The sequence below is a fragment of the Anopheles marshallii genome, chromosome 3 (assembly GCF_943734725.1).
Source record: "Anopheles marshallii chromosome 3, idAnoMarsDA_429_01, whole genome shotgun sequence".
In the NCBI taxonomy this organism is placed as follows: domain Eukaryota; kingdom Metazoa; phylum Arthropoda; class Insecta; order Diptera; family Culicidae; genus Anopheles; species Anopheles marshallii.
The window spans coordinates 24,412,428-24,432,217 of record NC_071327.1 but is presented as its reverse complement, the minus strand read 5'-3'; the positions used below and the strand labels follow the sequence as shown (position 1 = coordinate 24,432,217).

General features: G+C 41.4%; 1 protein-coding gene across 1 annotated transcript; it reads right to left on the bottom strand.

Annotated features, from left to right (window-relative positions):
* Positions 1-4,310: 4,310 nt before the first annotated feature.
* LOC128715457 (protein NDRG3) lies at positions 4,311-19,137 on the bottom strand. Its single transcript, XM_053810360.1, has 9 exons — positions 19,042-19,137; positions 12,451-12,644; positions 12,239-12,359; positions 12,012-12,153; positions 11,622-11,801; positions 11,429-11,549; positions 11,063-11,178; positions 10,251-10,335; positions 4,311-4,735 (listed from the first exon to the last, which is right to left on the bottom strand). Exons 1-9 carry the CDS (start codon positions 19,086-19,088, stop codon positions 4,311-4,313), a joined length of 1,431 nt encoding a protein of 476 aa, XP_053666335.1. The 5' UTR covers positions 19,089-19,137.
* Positions 19,138-19,790: the final 653 nt, after the last annotated feature.

Genomic DNA, 19,790 nt, shown 5'->3' with positions numbered 1-19,790 from the left:
ACCTGTACTTTCCGCCGTTACAATTTTCAATTGCAATTTTCAATTTTCTCGTGGCATTTTAGGGTTTGCAATTAGTGCTTTTATCCGGTCCTAACGGTTGTTTCTACTACGGGCAACATGGCGCCTGGGATTTAGTGTGATGAGTTTTGTTGTAAGCATTTGCATTCCATGGTATTCGCATGTTATTCGATTCTGCTCGCCCAAGTGTTTCAGGGCGTTCGTTTTATTTTTCTTTCGGTAAGCTATTCTGTGCGTAGCAGCTAAGTGTAGTTAGCAAATCAGCGCATGGAGTTAAAGTTGCCACACCACCATGCCGTCGTATCCTGCCGTTTTACTACTCTTTTTCCCCCTTCTCTTTCTTTCTCTCTTTTCCAGCTTTACCGTCAGTTGCAGTGCAGTTTTCATTTTAATTCATCATTTTCTTCATCGCACTTGATTCAAACAACGGAAATAAACATGTCTGCTAAACCAACGCTGTCGGGGAACAAATCATTCGCAAGTTACTCCGTTCGAAACCCTTTTTGTTTTAGATTCTTTTGTTGTCTATGCCGTAGTGTTAAGAATTTGTTATGCTAAATCGTACCCATGCGCGGGCGGACACTTTCGCGAGCGCAAAACCAAACAGTGCTACTCAAAAGCAAATCCTTCGAATGGATGCACCAGTGGTGAGAAATGACATGGCACGAAAGGTTGCAAGAAACGGTCTCAAAAAATGTATCACCCGTCCACCACCACCCCCCCGTCTTTCATGATTCTGTCTCTCTCTATCATGTTCTTCCAATTTTTTTTCTCAATAATCAATGATTAGGCACTCAAGTGATAAATGAATCGCTATCTTGTTCCGGATCCCTAAGGCGCATCCGTTTTGGTGGATCTGCCCATTCGCATGATTTGCCGCTCGTATGAAACTGGTGTTTGCACCCGCTCACGCTTCGATTTGCACGCACCGGTTGTAGTGCAAAAATTGCAAAGCGATTTAGGTCTACCGGCCCCACGGTTCCAGTGGCTGTGGCGCTTACGTTGCTTCCATTCCCTTTTGAAATCTTCCACACAGACACACTGCGGTGCCGTGGGGTTGAGAGATTTGCTACCACCGTTGTCCATTCTTATCACAATGATTCTGTCTAAGCCGGATATCTAATAGATCCTGCGAACTTGCTCCAGCTGGCTAAAGCTTAGTGCTAACATGGTGTGTGATGTTATAAGAAACATTCTCAACTACTCGTTTTGTCGGCGATTTGTTTTTTTCCGCACCATAAGGAGAACAAACAGAAAACCCCATTCTCGAAAGCGTAAAGCATTGAAAAACATTAAAACTGGTGACATTGATCGGTGTCGATCGTATTTTACTCAAAACCAAACGCTAGGGATTTCCTTCCACATCGTTACATTGGTTTGATCGGCTAGACCGGAACTCCGCCCAAAAAAATCTTCCTTTATCGACAGTTGAGGACATATGTGAGTTGCATATGATTACGATTCTGGTTACGGTCGAAAATTAAGTAGCTAGAAGGCTCGCTAAATTATTTGCTTTCGTTCGACCATTTTGCTGCCGTACTGGCCACTGGCTACTTACTGAGGGTTGTGTGCTACCCCTTCCATGTCTTGGAATGTGTTCTAGAGTCCGGACGCTTGCGACGGTCTACGGTCGTTAAGCTTGCTGCATTGCCATACACTGGTTAGGGAGAAGAAAAGAGCCTAGGTACGGGCAAGCTAGTACATGAAAAGTATCTACAGATAGTAGTAGGGTGTCACTATGTCTACGTAGTTTCGGTTTTTGTTACGCTTCTTTCGAGGGCCATTTTCAAAATGATGGTAGGAAATTTAACCATCGAAAAGGCCGTGGAATTTATAAAAGCTTTTGATAACGTTTTGATAGAAATAAGTAAGGCTTACAGCAATATTGGAATGGCTTAAGGAAATGTTTTACTTCCCCTAAAATTAAGCGCTTTTAGTAAACTTTTTTTCTATACCCAACATTTCTACCATCATTTTAAATCTGGCCCGTGTGGCCTCGCTACTCGTATTAACGCTCATATGCCACCCTGCCTGGACTGCGTGTGGTTCTTAAGAGCATCTTTTTTTTTTGTTTTATGATTAATAATAACTTACAGCATTTAAGAGTCACTGTCAACATCACTACAGAATAAGAAGTTGCCCTTATGCTCCACTAGTGGGGGGGGTTTTTTCATCTAAAGTAACAATTTCTTTGATTTTTTTTTGTTGTTTTTAATTCTGCATTTTACACCCTGCTGCGGCCACGTGTGTGTGATAATGGATGATGGTTGTACCACGAGAAAATAGAAATTAAATTTTATAACCATTTTAATCATCGATACAGAGGGTAATTTTAATTTTACTAGTACATTAGGCTAATATTCAATGGAATGCTGGTGTACAATCGTTGTAACAATACTCAAACGAACTCCTTTTAATCACGTCTACTTAACTTAACTGTTGTAAGGTTTTTTTAAATCATATAAACTTATCATAGTTCGAATTTGATGTATGCAAATAGGTTCGTTTTTGCTTTAGCTTTCATGCCTACCTAACTAACAATCAACCCCTTGCCCCACACGGTTGTCCACCAAAAACGGCTGCAGTTATGTTGCGTATCCTGCGAGTGCTACAATAACTTCTCGTTGCTCGACGTCTCGTTGCGCTTTTGGTTTCTTTTCTGCTTTGTTTTCGTTTGACGTGTTGTTTGTTGGTCATTAAGAGAAGCGTTAAGAAAGGTGTAAGTAAACTATGGCAGTTTCTTTTGTTTTAGTAACGTATTGATACATACTGAGACGGGGTTTGTGTTTGTAGCTGTGTTTGGTTGTGGAATCTGTTTTGCAATCAATCTGCTTGAACGCATCAAGTATGGGGATACACTAATTATATACGCATTGTGAAATTCGTGTTCAGTGTATGTTTCGATAACGGGTAACTTATCAATTGTTTGCTTTTTTCTTGTTAGAAGCACGTGTACGAGCTTTATTTCTTCTATCAGCATATGAACCATCCGGGGTCGCAAATATACCGTGTGTGTGTTGGTATGTTTTGGTTGTTGGATTTTTTTTGTCTTATTTTGTTTTCATTTTCTTGCTTTATCATTACGTTTATCCTTAAGCTACAGGTTTGCTGTCTTCTCGCTTACTGCATTATGTCGCGTGCGGCAGACGGCGGATATCTAGAGTATGCTATAGATTACTCGTGTCCTTTCGTGTGGTGTATTTTTAAATGTTAGCTTAGTCCGTTTTAACGATATGCATCTCACGTCACAGCAACTGCCACATTTTGCTTGATTTCTTTTAGTCATTTTGTTTCGAATTCGCTTTTTCAAAGCCAACGCGCCTAGCCGTCCAGTTCTGCTTCGCGGGGGGTTTATTTATACAATTGCTTCCATTCCCTAATTCAGTGATCATACAACGAGGTTGTGATACAGTACTTAACATTCCGTTCGTGTTCGACACGCTTGGCGCATCCTTATGCTTTTTTTTTTGGTTTTGGTATATGCGTCAATTCACAGTTTACTATTGGCCATTTGTCTCTGTCTAGACTAGGTATAGAGTTTTTCTTTTTTCTACAAAATGTACATCTCTTGATACGGATATTAGCGATTGCGATATTGTGTTTCTCTATCGCATTTACACATTACCAACATAGGCCAACAAACAAAAGCTCCTCCGAGCGAAACTATGGTAAGAAATTGATATTATCGGTTCATGCAATCGTTCCGCTTTTACCCGCTCGTTGGTCATTTTACATCAATCTGTGATGTGCTTCTTCGGAAAAAAGGTTCGTTTTTATGCTTGAATTTGCCTGCCCGCAAATCGTATCGCTATTGCTTGTCCTAGTGTTTTCGTCCCGATCGGAACATCCATCCGTTTGCGATCGTTGGAAGATTAAAACGTTGTTTCTTTGCTGTTTGTTTGCGGTTGAAATTTAATTATTCTGAAAGTTGCTGCTTATAAAAAGCGTTTGATAAGATGAGAATTTACTTCTGATTTCGAATCCGAAAGGTTTCGCCCTGAACCATAGCTTCCATATCTGCCCGATTGCAGCTGTAACTGATCGATCACGACTTAAAATTGCATAGAAAATATTGCATTCAACATAACCTTCTCTATTCGATACCGTCTGTTCGTCCACACCTCGTCGTCCTCGTTCGCTTCCATCCCACACATAAATTCCTCCCGCTTTTCATAACTCTGGTCCAACGAAGGTGCGCGCACCCGCCCGTTTTCCTGCCATTCCACCTCCCGCTCCATTGCCGTCGATTCACCCAGCACCGGTCGGCTTGCCCGACCCGATATGTCTCGTTTCTAGCATGCCACGTTCTCGGGCAGCGGATTCTCGGTTATTCGAATCGCACCATTCTTCGCCCGCAGTGCGGCACTGTTCTCATAGATGGCGCCACTCGCGCTGCCACCAATGCAGGCGCTACCGGTGCTGGAAATGTTGGCCGTTGCTGTGATGCCGATGCTGCCGCCGACGCTGTTGCCATTGTTGCCGGCCGGACCGCCGGTTTGCAGATCTGCGCTACCGCCACCACCGCCACCGCCACCGCCGCCCGCCAACAGCACGTTCCCGTTCAGCTTGTCGAACTCTTGATTGTGGTTATGACACGACACCGGTTCATTGTTGTTGTTGTTGTTGTGGCGGTTGATTGCAGTTGTTGCAGCAGCAGCAGCAGTAGCAGCAGTAGCAGTGGTAGTATGGTATTTAGCATGCGGTGAAAATGTTGGTGCTGCCTCAACACCATTAGTACGATTAATAGCTGTAGCTGATAAAAGCGAGGTGCGTGTCTTTGATGGGATGATGTTTCGCAAATGAGCTAGTCGTTATAATAGGTTGGTTTTTATATTTTCTCTGTTTTTGGTAGAAAATATACACTGATTACATTTAATTAATATGATTCCGCACAAAGTTTCAATGTTTGTTTCTAGTGAGGAGGGATGGTATTCTGCTTTGCATTGAGAAGGGAGAGTTCCTGGCACGAGTGAAACGAGAGTCTTTCCACTACAACCTCACGGACAGCTTTTTTGGTGGGGTAACGGTTGTAAAGGACCGTCAAACTACTAAACATCCTGGCGGGTACTTTCACTGTCTCAAATATCTGGCTGCATGCAGGTGGTAGAACTAACCCCTATACGATTCAATATGACACAATTCAGACCACGCCAAGTTTAACATTTAGCTTTGCCTCACAACTGTGTGCAGAAACGGAAAAAATCGTTAAACTATAAAATAATACTGTCGCAAAAGGCGCAAATTATCGGGTAAGAGAAACACATACAGGAAGGAAAGTATAACGGCTAGATAGTATCGTTTAAAACCATTGAACAAATAAAACATTCTCATTATAAGAATAACACAAAGCTCATTTACAGTGCGGTACAAAAATAACATTATTGTCGTGTATCAGATGCGATGATGGGTCATGATAATGGATGGCACGATATGAAAAGGATGCGGATTAACCATTGGTACCGTTAGTGATGTGATACGATTTGTACAGATAGCAACAATTTGATTACAAACATTTTTCTCTTGTTTTCGATACATCTTTTCGTACGGTGATGTTTTTGCCAAGTTGATTGACATCATACCACAATTCCGTGTTCTACTGTCGCGAACTTGTGTATGAATACGTGTGCTGACTATTGCTTCGGCTTTTATACTTGCAGCTGTAGCTATATTTGTACGTTTTACCGTACAAGTACAAGACAAATGTTAACGATTTTCTGAATTAGTTTGTTAACTGTGCAGCAAAAACGGTGCAACATTCGCTTTCGATCAGTTGGTCAACAGTATTACCCCTAAATCAAATGATCGATGCAAAATGAAAAAATAACGTATCTGCACTAGTTCAACTACAGGAATCTCCTCCTTAGCACTAGTGTAAATGTTGTGTTTCTGTTTCTCTGCGTTTGAACTCTGCGCTTAAATATGTCTAGCAAGTGTTTTTTATTCTTTCTTTCAAAGCGTCATGTCTATCAAATAAAATGCAAGCAACTGAGGCAATTCTTTTGTTCTGTTCAATAATTTATTCCACGTCGTTTTACAATGTACAAATTTTAACGCAACACAAAAGGCATACACAAAACTGCAAACATTCTCAATAATCAAAGAAACAAAATTGTACAGCTTAAACTAAACTGATAGTAAACAATTAATTAAAAAAAAAACAAATGCGTTATGCGTAAAACGTAAAATATGCGAATGGAAACTTAACATCGACAACTTTTGCTTGTAGTAGTAGGGATGCGCGGGTGAGCTTCTGAAAATGCCAGCGGTTAAGGGTGCGGGTAACGTAAAAACCGGAAAATTAAACATTAAAGTTGAGTTATTGCAAACGCTTTCAATGCGCTGCTGCAGGTAAGCATTTTCAAAAGCATTTGGGGTCGCGCATTTTACAGACCAGCCGGCGCCTGTGCTTTAGTGGGTGACGGAACTTTCTTCGACACTGTGGAGAGAAAACATTTGTTCCACGATTGTTTTAGCTTGTCTTCCGTCTTGGAAGTATGATGCAGGTTTTGAAGACGCCGAATGATTATTTAACGCTTGCGCTAGGCTTGTGCATGAAAGGTTACATTACTATGTTCTAGGCTGTGTTGACGAATAGAAGCAAAACTACTTTAAAGAAAACGGAAACTGCTATAGCGTTCTATGGCATTAATGGGATCTAGTTGTAAAGTCTGATGGAAAGACACTAACTGCTGAATGTGGTTGTGATTGCCCTTTTGGTTCCAGTGGACAGAAGATAAACGCACATTTTATCACAAATTAGAATAAACGAAAAATACCGTGTTCTATTCGCTTAATTCGATTGGCAATTGATAGACAGAGTTTCAACAGATAAGAAGCGTAATAATTGCCTCAAATTTCCACTAATAGCGATTGTGGACAAAAAAATATGCTAACAGTTTAGTTGGATTGTATACACCTTAATTAGTTTGTTCCAATTTGAACGCTTACAAAACTACGGCGCTGTATTTACTACGCAAAAAATGACTAAAAATCAATCATCAGCTTACACTAATGGTGCCAACCGATGGCACATGAAACGGCTCAGTTCTGCTAGTTGCCAAATACGGTACACACACAGTACGTGTGTGCAAATGTTTTGTTCTACATTTGATTGCAACACGCCAGTAAAATTTGTTCCGGAAAGAAGTTTCCAAATGACGTAAGAGTCTCTCTGTCCTGTTTTACCACGTTCAAACGATTCTTAGGCCAATCTTTGGTCGGTAAACCGTGTGCTTGAGCCATTTCATGTATGGTTAATGCTCACAGCATAGTAAAGCAACATACCGTGTGTGCTACTCCCCTAACCGTGTACAGTGTTTTGTTCCTTTTCATTTTTCAATTTGCTTCTTACTTATTTAATCCACTAAAACGTATGGAAAGCCCTCTATTGTGCCTTCGACTAATTTTGTTTTAATCATTGAACGCTCCATTCGTTGGAATGAACGTTCAATGATTGTGACACAAGAGGGCGAGCGCTAACTGTATGTATCTCTGCAAGTGGTATACAAATTGGTTTTACATCGGTTTACTCCCATCACGATCGCCAGCGCTTATGGTAATAATAAGATCATTTTGGGGTTTTGGGATGGAAGACCAATATGCGAACGAAATCCTGGTGCATTACTAGTGGGACAAGCTTTCTATTGTACTCGAGCGGGATAGTTTGCCTACTTTTTGTAAAGCTCCAACGGCTAAAAGTAAACGATTCAGATGGCATGATGAGAAAATAAATAACACACGAGTAAATCAAATTCACGAGATGATGCATGCGATATAATAACTAAACAAACTGTGAAAATGCGCAATAGTGGTGAGTATGGCCAGATTAGTAATCAAAACACAATAAAAACTATGTGGAAAGTTATTGAAACGGAATACACAATCAATATATATACATATCGATGTCAATTTTGAAAATACCTGTTTGTGATGAAATAAATCATAAAATATAATAAATTAATATGTTGCCAATAAAGTTGTGAGGTCTTACAGCGAAGTCAAAATTAAATCTGCTAATTTTCAACATTTTAAAAACCGGTGAGTTATCCTAAACAAACATTCTCAACCCGGTTGGAGGTGAAATTTGTATCGAAATCATATTAAAAATACAGCATTTATGTTACGTTTTCCGCTGATAAAATCATTTTCAAACGTATCATAAACACATTTAACATACATACACGCTTCTACGCACACATACACACCAACTCCACGCACACTGATTTATTCAAATGCGAACATTGTATTGAAAAGATGATTTTAATATAACCCTTAATTTAAACTTAAAGAACCTGTTTTACTAACAAACGCATCCTAAACCTTTTTTTGTATTGGTTGGATGATTTGAATTTTGAATGATTGGAAGTGTAAACTCAAAAATACGACAAAGATTACAAGTTATAATTAAAAAAAACCAACTATTTGAAAACCGTGTTGTTGTTTGGGAAAAGTTTTACGCTGCTTGTGCTACAACAATATTTTCTTTTGAACCGCGAGAAATATCTACATACTCAAAACACATAACGAAAATATCAATGAAAAGCTATAGGCAAGGTGATTTTCATTATCAACTCTAAAGCTTGTCTGATTTTGGTGATTTTCAAAGCTCAAACAAACTCTTTCTTATTAGCTTTATTGCAATTTGTTTCCAATTTATAAATTCTATAAATATTAATTCATAATAACACAGTTATACGGTCTTCGTCCTAGCATGGTTCGTCGATACTCTCGCTTTGCAACAATTGCCGACGTCCGGTGACGAAACGGCAAGACAGTCTAATTCAAACCCTACCGATATACCTGATTCCACTCAAAAATCAATGGGCAACGTAATGATATCGTTTTTATTCTCTATCTCGTCTGTCCGGTGTCTACACTGGCGTCCAATGTTGAGGAAGCACCATGAAAATGATCGGTATGGAATGGAACTGATGTCGCAACTATCTTCGTGAAGCGTACCTGATTCTGCAATCAGTTAAAGTCTTTCAAATGTCTGCCAATTCAAGCTTCGCTAGATTGTTCTATACTAATTGCTAATGTCTGCTGTATGTAGTTTTATTGACTTCAACTATTTTGATTCCAACATGTTTCCTTTTATTGTGTTACGGTTCAGTTTATGCTTCCGTTTATTGTTTTCTTAGTTACCCGATACTGACTAGCACGGACAGGTGGTACAAATATTGAACATATACAGCGATCATATTAATTTATAATGAAACCAATGCTATCGATTTACAGAAAGTTGCTTCCACTTTAATGTATGATTTGTAGCGAATTTTGAAGGGGGTTGATGATGAGGGAGTTCGTGAGAACATCTCGTTATGTCGAAAATTTTGTGAAGAGCAATAGAGACGAACGATGATGCATGAATCGCATGAGGTTTGTTATGTAGAGTTTGATGTGTATTTTATCCGTTATGTCCTGTGTTGGTTCGTGATCGATAGATCATGCGCACGCTACACTGATCCTGATAGAGATGATTACATCATTATCTTTTTTTAACTTTCTTGAGCAAATCTAACGAGCATACGAAATGGAGATGAGTAGTATGGTTTCAATTCGATAACGACATCCTAAACGTCTAGCAGCATGTAGTGGCAGTGTCTATTTACGTATCGGTTCAACGATAACGAATGCAGCGTAATGTGGTATGATACTATTCGAGCAAATGTTTAATGTGTGTTTCGTGGTTGTTTGGTAATGTAATGTTGATGTTTGATGTATGTGTGTTCGAACGGTGTAGCTAATTATCGCTGCTTATTGCTTAGCAAAGCCTTTCTCTCTATCTGCGCCAGTTTCTTAGCACTAAAGCGATCTGTCAAAGCAATTTTTGCCTCTATCCAGCTATCTCTGCCCTGTACGCGGTGCAATGACGGTGGAGATTTGTTGACAAGTGTGCTTGTGTGTTTAGCGTGTATGTGTGTTGAGTTTTGTTATTTTACGTGTGTATGTGGGAGTGTGTAAGTTTGAAAATTCTTGACCCAATTGGTACAAGACACTCGCGGAAATTTGTTTTCGTTTATGAAATACGGGACGAGGATATTAGGTCTAGCATTTCCGATCTAATCGATCTACATCCGACTATCTGCGTGGCTTTCGTACAGAAACGTTCGCAAGAGTTCTTCCAGCGGGGATTGTTATTCGGTTGGTTCAAAGTTGAAATGTGTGTACTATGCGCGCATACTCTTACATCACTAGTACGGGTGTGTTAGTCGGGAAAATTTAGCACTTACCGTAGCCTTCACCCTGCAGGAATAGCCGGAATGCTTCGGCCAGTTTGCCCGGTTGTTCCTCCAGTACCAAACCGCAATCAGAAATCTAAAAAACAAACCGCATAATGAAAGGTTCTCGTTAATGTACAAATCTCAGAAAAAAAACAGATCACTAAACGAATGTTTGTTATGAAGTTATTAATAATGAGCACATGATAAGATTCAGTTCAATTCTCCATCTATACATCCGTAGCTGTATCTTTCAATGGAAGAACGATGTCGCGTCATGTCGCATGTCATTAAAATAATTGTAGGTCACACATTAACGTCCATTTTGCTATGTTGCAGCAGTTCTCGGAAAAAAGAAGTTTTACCTTCTCATTATACTAACCTGCTGCTCATCATCTACGAGACGCAATTTCATTACGAACATTACAGCAATAACTAATGAAAAGTGTCATAACCATATGGCTCATTCTAGCGAATGACGCCGTAAAGTTATTCCAAACTGTCGCCCATACAAGAGAGCGATCGTGCCATTTCTCCGGCAACCCGTTACATAATTGTATTACTTTCGATCGATAGTTTTGCCAGGCAGGTTAAAGACCAAAAGGAAAAAAGAACGACAAACCATACGCGGAACGCAACTTCAACACATTAGTTACATTATCGACCAAAAACCACACCCATCAATACACCTTCGCGCGGATCTGTGTTCCCTGCGTGTCCCGCTCTACAGTAAAACACGGAGAGTTCCGGGAGCGATGTCGCATAACCCCGGTGGTCCGTGTGCAGGAGGTCGGGTACGAAGCTGTCGATTAAAATGAAATTACCTTCATCCAATTAGTCTTCTCCGGGATTAGTCTACCGTTGAACGTTACTGTATCATCAATGTGGGGCGATAACGCGCCAGTAATATTTAGCACGGGCATCTTCAGTGACGGGGCAGCTGCAGCGCGTTTTTTGCCGTTAACCCGATGAGTGTAGTGTGGTGGCGTGAAATAAAAAAGAATTTTTACATCCATTAGAAACGCATCCATTTTCGCTGTCGCGTAGTTACATCATGCGGCCGTTGGCAAATTGACAGACAATTCCTGTGGGCATGCATTCTGTATGAACTCAATTTACATAATGCGCCTGGAGATGCGGAACAGTAAAAATGCAGTACGGACGATGCAAATAAATCATTGTCTACTTACAAGTTTGTGGTGAACCGGAAGGTGTTCGGGCAATGTTCAAATCCGTACGCTTAATGTATGCATCAATCAGCATGGCCAAGTTGACTGGATTTATCGAACGTTCAAAGTTGCTCTTGTACAGCTGCAGTGCCCGAAAACAAAAAGAACAGGAGTCCATTAGAGAGTCAAATATGGTGGGGATCCGCAAACTCACCTGAACCAAATCCAGATTACGCTCCTCTGGATTTCGGCCGAAATGATGCCACATCAAATAATCCAGCACACCCTGGGTCATGCCCTTGGTGCGGAGATTACGCGTATTCAGCAGCTGGTAGCCCCATTCGATCCAGCCGGCCGCCGTTGAACTGCAATTGATAAGGCAGAGTGCTCCGACCTGTCCGGGAGAGTCAAATCCATTATGAGCCACAGATGGCAACAACAACGAAGAGTGGAGAAAAAAAATCGGAAGCTGTCTTTTCGAGGATTGGTTTCATGCTTCGCAGCATAACAGTGAATGCAGTCTTGTGGAGTTAAAAGGCTCGTTATCAGCCAGCACCCATAGTGCCACAGTACTACATTTCGTTCAACGAGCCGTTCAACATACCTTATCCGGATTGGCCAGAGCAAACCGGGCCAGAATGTTTGCTCCTGCACCGACCCCGAATCCGATGATGGACTTCAAGTTAAAGTGTGTCATCACAAACAGCAGCTGCGATGCCAGATCATCGAACGTGGGATATACGTAGCTGGGGAGAAGGAATTTCACAACGGAACGGCAAGTGTTGATTAGAGCCGGACGCTGGAATAACAGTTGAGACAAAAACTACTCACTCTTCCGGGAACGTTGGTGCTCCCTCCTCCTGTCCAGGTGCATTCACGTGATACACGCAAAAGTTATCCAACAACGAACGCATCGTGGGGAAATTGAAGAAACCGGCAAAGCTCGATGCATCTGCAATGGAAGCCATCAAAACGAAACAAAATGCAAATTATCGAACCATTCCTTTCGTGCGCGTTTCGTCGTCCGACCGCACGCTACTCACAGTTCAATCCCAGATCGTGGTACGTCACAATCGCGGGCTTCGTTGTATCGCCCTGCACCGCTACGAGGATGTCGCCCTTGTCCGTCGGTACGCGCCGCAGATCGCACGAGCCGACTATCGAACCTCGCTGGTTGGGATACTGTAGCTGAACCGAGCGCAGCTCAATGTCATCCATCGGGTCAACCGGCATCGCTCTGCATCGGAATAAAGAGGATCGAAGCGGACGGAATCAGTATCGACCGGTATCAGTAGTCCGGTACTGGTTTGGTGCGGCGTTATACAAAGACGAGGCCATGTCGTCCGAATATAAATATCATTGCCTTCAATCACTGATTACGAGTGTCTTTTCGATGGTGGCTCTGCCACTTTCTAGTACAAACGTCTCGCAGGCATGTCTTTACTTTTCGATTTCCCTTTTCAAACTCCTTTTCACACTTGAAGAGAGCATACGAATTCTAAAACTATTCTAAAGCTAGCCGCTTGTGTGAAGCAGCAATTTATTTGAAAAGCCAAGAGTAAGCAATGGATTATAGTTTAAACACTGCGCAAATGAAACTGTATTTGAACAAACATATTAAACTAAATCTCCCAATCTAATAACACAACATTTTGGAAGAACAATTTAAGAAATTTTAACATTTCCAGTTAACGTTACCATCTTCAGAACTCTCATATGAGTGAACAATATATACAATTTTGCAATTCATAAATAAATAGAGATGATAAAAAACGATCTAATTCTATTCTAAAATCTATCTCACGCTACAATAACATCTTGCTGAGCTTCTAGACGCATATTGAAACTTATAATTTGCTTGCGAAGAAAATAATCAGTTTAATCAGATTTACCAATCTTGCATAACACCCCCGTTTTCTCCCTGCATTTCCACACACCCCTCCAAGCAGACGAACCATTTTTCACCCTCAATAACGAAACAACTGCGACTGTCCTTGCAGAAAGTTTTTCCGCTTAATATTGCAACCAGTTCTTCGTTATAAAAGTTTCCGCATAAGACCCATTGCGTGTAAAGTTTTCGTTTGGCAAATAACACGACAGACGCTTAATTTTCATGCTTTTTCGTGAGCATACCCAGGCTCTAGCAGCACACTCTTAGCTTGGGTTGCGTACTGCTCTCCCCATTCCCGGATACGTAATTTAATTTTTCAATTTGATTCGCCAGCCTTCGATTGAGTCGTGAGCGGCAATAGCATCACACGCAAAATTTTACGTAACCGAGTCGTCAGAAACGGCTGTACTGTTCGGCAGCACCAAACGAAAGTCGGCAGTGTGAGCTTCAGAAATCATTCTGTCCATCAGTTTCCCGTCAGCTCGTCGCAAATGCCAGCTGGTATTCTAGGATTTGGAAGCAACTGCAACGAAGAAATGGTTAATTTGGCCACTTTTTTTTAGCCAGCTTGCCTTATTCGAAGGCAACCGTATGCATTCAAACATGGCACGATAATGTCCTTCACAAGTTCTAGCGTCCGATTTCAGCTTCTTCATGTCGGATGAACGGTAAGCGGCTCGGTTTTTCATACTAACGGATGATACTTTTTCATTGCCATGTTACTCCCCCCCTTCGAGAACGAATCGCGTGCGGGCTCAGGTGGAAATAATCGAACACACAGCCCGACAGGCTGGCGCGACGGTACGTCCGCACCCAGCGGTAGCTATGGCAGCGAACGTGGAAAAACAAAATTCCTTCCACCAGGCAGGCCTACACACACTATACACACATGTCGGCGGAAAACTTTTCCGGTCCTATCGGTCCAATGTGCACACGGTTCTATGCCACCTTTTTTTTTGTCCACTTCATGCGATTAAACATGGGAATGAATGGGAAAAAATGAAGTCTAGGCCTTATTTCCTGCCTGTACCATCGCAGCGTACGAACGTATTGCCCACCGATCCGAAGTATCCTTTTTAAACGCTGGTGAAAGCGTTTTCTTCGTGCAAAAATACACAATCGTGCCTTAGATTTCCGGTAGCTTTTGGCTTCTGCGATCGTTGCTCGCCCTCCCGCCCTGAAGAAACCCAAAAGCCTTCAGAAATCCCAAGTCTCCTCATCACATAGCAGGGGAGGCAGATTAGAAGAACTTTTGGCAGTCTGTCATTGTTACGACAAGGCGTCCCAGAGAAACGTTTCAATGGAACAATTTATCATTGAACCTTTTTTTTGTGTACACCCATGATAAGGGACCGTTTTGCCGACCCTTTTTTCGGAAAACTTGCAATTCCCCAAAAACCTGCCCGTGAGAAGTGTTAGCATGCGATGAAAATGGGCTTGATTTTCTCGGAAGAGATCACACATCAAAGAGCTACGAGTCAAATTCAAAGCGTAGCAGAAACGGAAACGGCAAAAAAGTCAAGATGTTCCATCATCATAACACTTTAGCTTGAAGTGTGTTTTCATGCAGCTTTACGAAGAATTAAAATCCTTCAAAACATTCCCAATTACTTGCGCATTCACCGTTCAGCATCACTGTTTAAATATAGAAACACAGCATTTCCTACGCTCTGCGAACCGTACCATCGCCATCGTGATCTGGAATTGATGGATTAATTAATTCGCTTCACCATAAAAGGACGATTACGTCCATATCATCTCTAGCACGTGCACTGTTGACAGAGCATACCGGCTTTACGAGTGTGCCGAAACCGTAACCTGCCCACGGTGACAACGGTAGGGACGTAGAAAATTGGAAAGAAATAACTTCCTCGTCGAACGTTTTTTCTACCGAACCGCCAACACCGGATTATTGCATCTGTCGTGTGACGTTAGCTGGGGCGGATACACATATGCCTTCCGGTTCGGTTCCAATTTTAGCCGATGACTGATGTCACTGATTAAACTTGTTTGGGTTCATTTTAGTCAATCAAATCGGTTCTGTCGTCGACAGCTGGACAAGAAACAATGGAATCGGTTTTGCGGAAGGATAATCGTCCACATCCGAGAACTAAATGAGAAATTTTGACGCTTTCACATTTTCACTGCACACTGCACATTTTCAAAATGACTTCAACAGACTATGGCATCGGCGAGGAATATTTTATGTTTCTATTAAAATTCATAAATTCTTTGTGATATTAAAGCAAATATTATTTTGGATAACTACTTTAATTAATACATTTTATATAAACTAGCGAACTCTTAGATTCGTTCCAGGGTGCTTGCCAAATCTAGACTAAATCTAATATGAGTCGTTTCGTCAATTGCTTGATAAGAATAAGCCTGACCAAGAAACTAATTCATGGCCATCAGGATCAGGCCAAAACACAAAAAGACTTATCTAAATATTTTGGAAATATTTTAGTATTTAGATGTTTGATATTTTCAAAACTATTTCCAACAAAATAGAATCCTTTTGAAAGATTTTGTTTCGTTTCCTTTGAAGAACGGCTAGTTCTATTTTGTTGGTGCATTAATGAGTGATCTTGTATAATCGTTTTAATTAACTGAGAGAAAGAAAACAACTATTACATCTTTCTTGGGCAAGCTTTATAACCCCGCATTAAATGTATTCTGCAAAAAAAAACAAGACAAGACCATCCTTTCTGAGGTACATCATGTATCCCGAGTTCCGCTGAGTAAGAACCTTGCTTCATCGCAAAAAGATTCCAAGCACAGGCTAATGAACATCATCAAACTTATCCGATCTCAGATCGCCATCGCCCATTTTGTGACGGTGCCTAGAATTGATGATTCATCCAACATCTGAGTCTTTCCCCAGGAGATGCTCCACTATTGCTTCGTAATAATCCTAAAAGCTTGTTTACCCGTACCATCACGAACGCTTTGTGCGCAGAACTTTGATGCGAAGACGCATTCTCGTAAGGCACGGTAGCGTAAACATATCACACCAAACCTAGCGGCATTCGGCTCCATAACCAAACGCGCGTAGCCTCGCTCCCTTTTTTCATTCAAAACAAAGCAAAAATGGAAATTGCTTATCATCAGCAGCACCCGGACGACCTTCAGGCGCACACTTTTCTCGTCCTACCGAGTTTCGACTTGTTAGTTTGTCGTTTCTATTAGGATGGTTAAGTACGTTCTGTTGCGCCGTCGGAACCAAGTGTTCAGTCTGCCTACGCCGGACACTTTCTCGAACAACAGTCATCTTCCAGCTCGGCGTATTCGTCCGTGTCTCATACTGCGAAACTTGTACTTGCCGTGCTAATTTGTGAATCATGTGTGAAATACCAACGAAAACTACGACTCATAAACGAGCACAACGTGGAACATCGTTTGAGATTTACTCCAGCATGAGCAGCTGGACCAGCTACGGATCTCAAACAAAGAAATTAACGTGTTGCGGTTGGTTAGGTTTTACGGGTACCTTCATTTTGCAACTCCAAACAAAAAACAAATCAATATCGATCGCCGAATAGACCGCTGGTTTGCACTGGTAAAAAAGACCACCGGTGTTGTAAACAAAGCATAAAAGGCACAAATGTTGCTCGATCAGCAAGAAAAAAGCAGAATTTCTGCACTGCTTGGCCAAGCCTGGTGGACCCAAAAGCAAAACATATCTTGGGTGGTCATATATCTTGGGTGGATCTAATTAAGCCTCATAAATTCTGGCTGACGTATTGTTTTTCTTTTGTCACTTTTATACACTATATCCTTGGTGTCACGAGCTGTACAGTGTGAAACCATCGTAAAGTCTCCTTGTTATGCAGGAAAACTTAAACCCATTCTTCGGTACATTGAGGTCTGGGACCGCTAGATGTGGAAAACCCTGAAGCTTTTCTTTGACATTCTCATACTGAAAGAAAATAACAAACAACACACACACACACACACCAGTGTTTGTTCGCAACGGATTTCGATTGCAAAACAACAATGCAACCATGCGTCGGGAATGGAAGCAACTGCACAAAACCCTTTTACATTTCCTCGGAAAATACCACATTGTACCGCATTTTCTTAATGGTACGATCTTTGAACTAGGTCTACCAGGAAGAAGCTACAAAATGGCGTGGTACGTGGTAGCTTTTATATGCATTACAAAACCATTTTCTTCTACCTCAACTTGATAAAGAGGCTCGCTTTTCTTCGATATGGATCTAATGTAACGAAAGGGCACCCGGCAGCGCACGGTTAATGCATTTTGCCGCTCGAACCAAGGGAAGCTCGTACCGCTGTTGATGCACCTTGTGCGCCCGGAGAGCTTTTGTTCCTTTCCACTACCATCGATCCATTTCCCAACCGTTGTTTACCATTGCTGTCGGGTTTCAGTAGTGTTTTTTTTTGTGTTTTATACTCCACAAGAAACATTCTCCCTGCAGACGAAGCATTGTGGAGACGACAATTGCAGGCACTGCCTGTTATGAAAATTGTTGCATAATTGAAGCAACTTCCAACCTCCCGCGCCTGGCCGAACTCGTGAGTTTCGTGAGAGCATTTTCCACCGGAAGGCAAAGTGTGTCCCGAGCAGTGCTCCATTATCGACACATTTTACCGACACACAAACACACGCATCCTCCACAACCTCCCACCGTGCGAAGGGCCAAATGGGTGTCTCTAATGGAGTCGATCGTGTCATGATGATGGGCGAAGGAAAATGTAATAAAGATAGGAAAACTTGAGTGAGCGGTTGGGGTGGAAAATTTTTAATTGCCTTCAAGGACCGAATAACGAAAAGTGTGCTTCCTGGAAGGATACACACGCCGTGATCGAAACCCTGCACCATTTTGTTTCCGATTGCGTAAATCTAAAGCGATGCTCGTTGGTACGCAGCTTTTACTTTTGGCGAAGGTAAACAAATCAAACCAACGCTTGAACGGTTTCGCAGCAAAGCAAACTCAAATAATTTGAATAAATGTCGCTGTTCGTACTATCTATGCTAATGTTTCGGCTAGCGCAGATCATTTCCTCGCGTTTGTACCTGTAATGAACATGCATTTGCAAATGAACTGAATTGTTTGGTGATATTCACATTGCATTTATTATACACATTTAATAAATTCATTTCAATCCCCCCCGCGTTGCTGTACAATGTTTGCCGAACCGGCTCGATTTTGGCCAGTGTTTTGGATGCTGACATAAGTCAGAAGCATAGGATACTGTACCAGAAGATAGAATTATCAAATAAAGATTTATGTTTTGCGTGTAGACTTATGTTTTCTATAAATAAAGTGTGACACAAAATGAGAGCACTACGCGCCTTACGCTAACGAGCTTATAAGAGTAAGAGAGAGAGAGCATGATAAGAGCCATTCGTTGTGTGTACTGAGCTGCAATAATGGGTATGCTGTTAGTTTTGTACATTTTCGTGTTTCGATGTTGTGTGTTTTGAGTATGGTAACTTGGTCAAATAAGGAAAATTAAAAACAACAAAATGTTCCACCATCATGTGACCCGGAACAAACCAATAACGCAACTAAATCAAACGGGTCGGGGCCAAGCGTTTAAACGCGCAATATTCAAACGCAACCAAGGACGCGAAAGCGCGGACACACGCTGTCATTACCGTGGGCGGTTAGCGTTAATCAAAACGGAAACAAAATCGAAACTCAAAAACACCAAAACAAACAAACAAAATTATCAAACAAAAACCGAAAACAAAAAAAAAATGCATCAATCTTACCCAAGCAGGCGAGCTTCCTCGGCAGTGTGTGCTGGTGCGGATGGCATTCTGGCGTTCGCTGATTTGCCGGTTTTGTCGCGATCTCTGAAATTAGTACTAAATCACATGCAGAGGCCGAAAACATACCGAGTAAAACGAACAAAATATCGAAACAAACAGAATAACGGGGAGCGGAATTTTTTGGGCAGGAAGTTACCCAGGATATCGAAAAGAAAAGAGCAACAAACGGAAGCGGAAAAACAGCAACAACAAAAAAAAGAAGGATAAGTAGGAAATGTTAGAAAAAGAGGTGTAAAAGAACGATTCAAGTGTTATTGGTCGGAGTTTCGAAAGGGGTTTTTCGTTGTCGAGCGATTACGAGATAAACATAAATGGGGATATAAAAACCGTACGTGGGCAGTGAAATTTTGGGGTGTTAATCTGTACTGCTGTAATAGTGGTAGTGATGGTTTCGTGTACACGCGGATGTAACGCAGCTTCCTATCAATTCGTTTCCTTCCACGGTGGCATTGATTATTGATTGCAATATAATGACGGTAGATGGTGCAAACCGAGAATTGATGACATGACACTGTGAACCGAGACTTGATGACGGCATTACTCGCAAGATTCAAGGCATTCGAGATTTTATGGCGTTAAAGCAGGCATAAGCAGTGAGGTTTTTCATGGTTTTTTTTTCGCACTGTACAGAAATACTTAAAACATTCCATGTTCCAAAATATTTATTCTTCAAAGTTTCTTCAATTCAT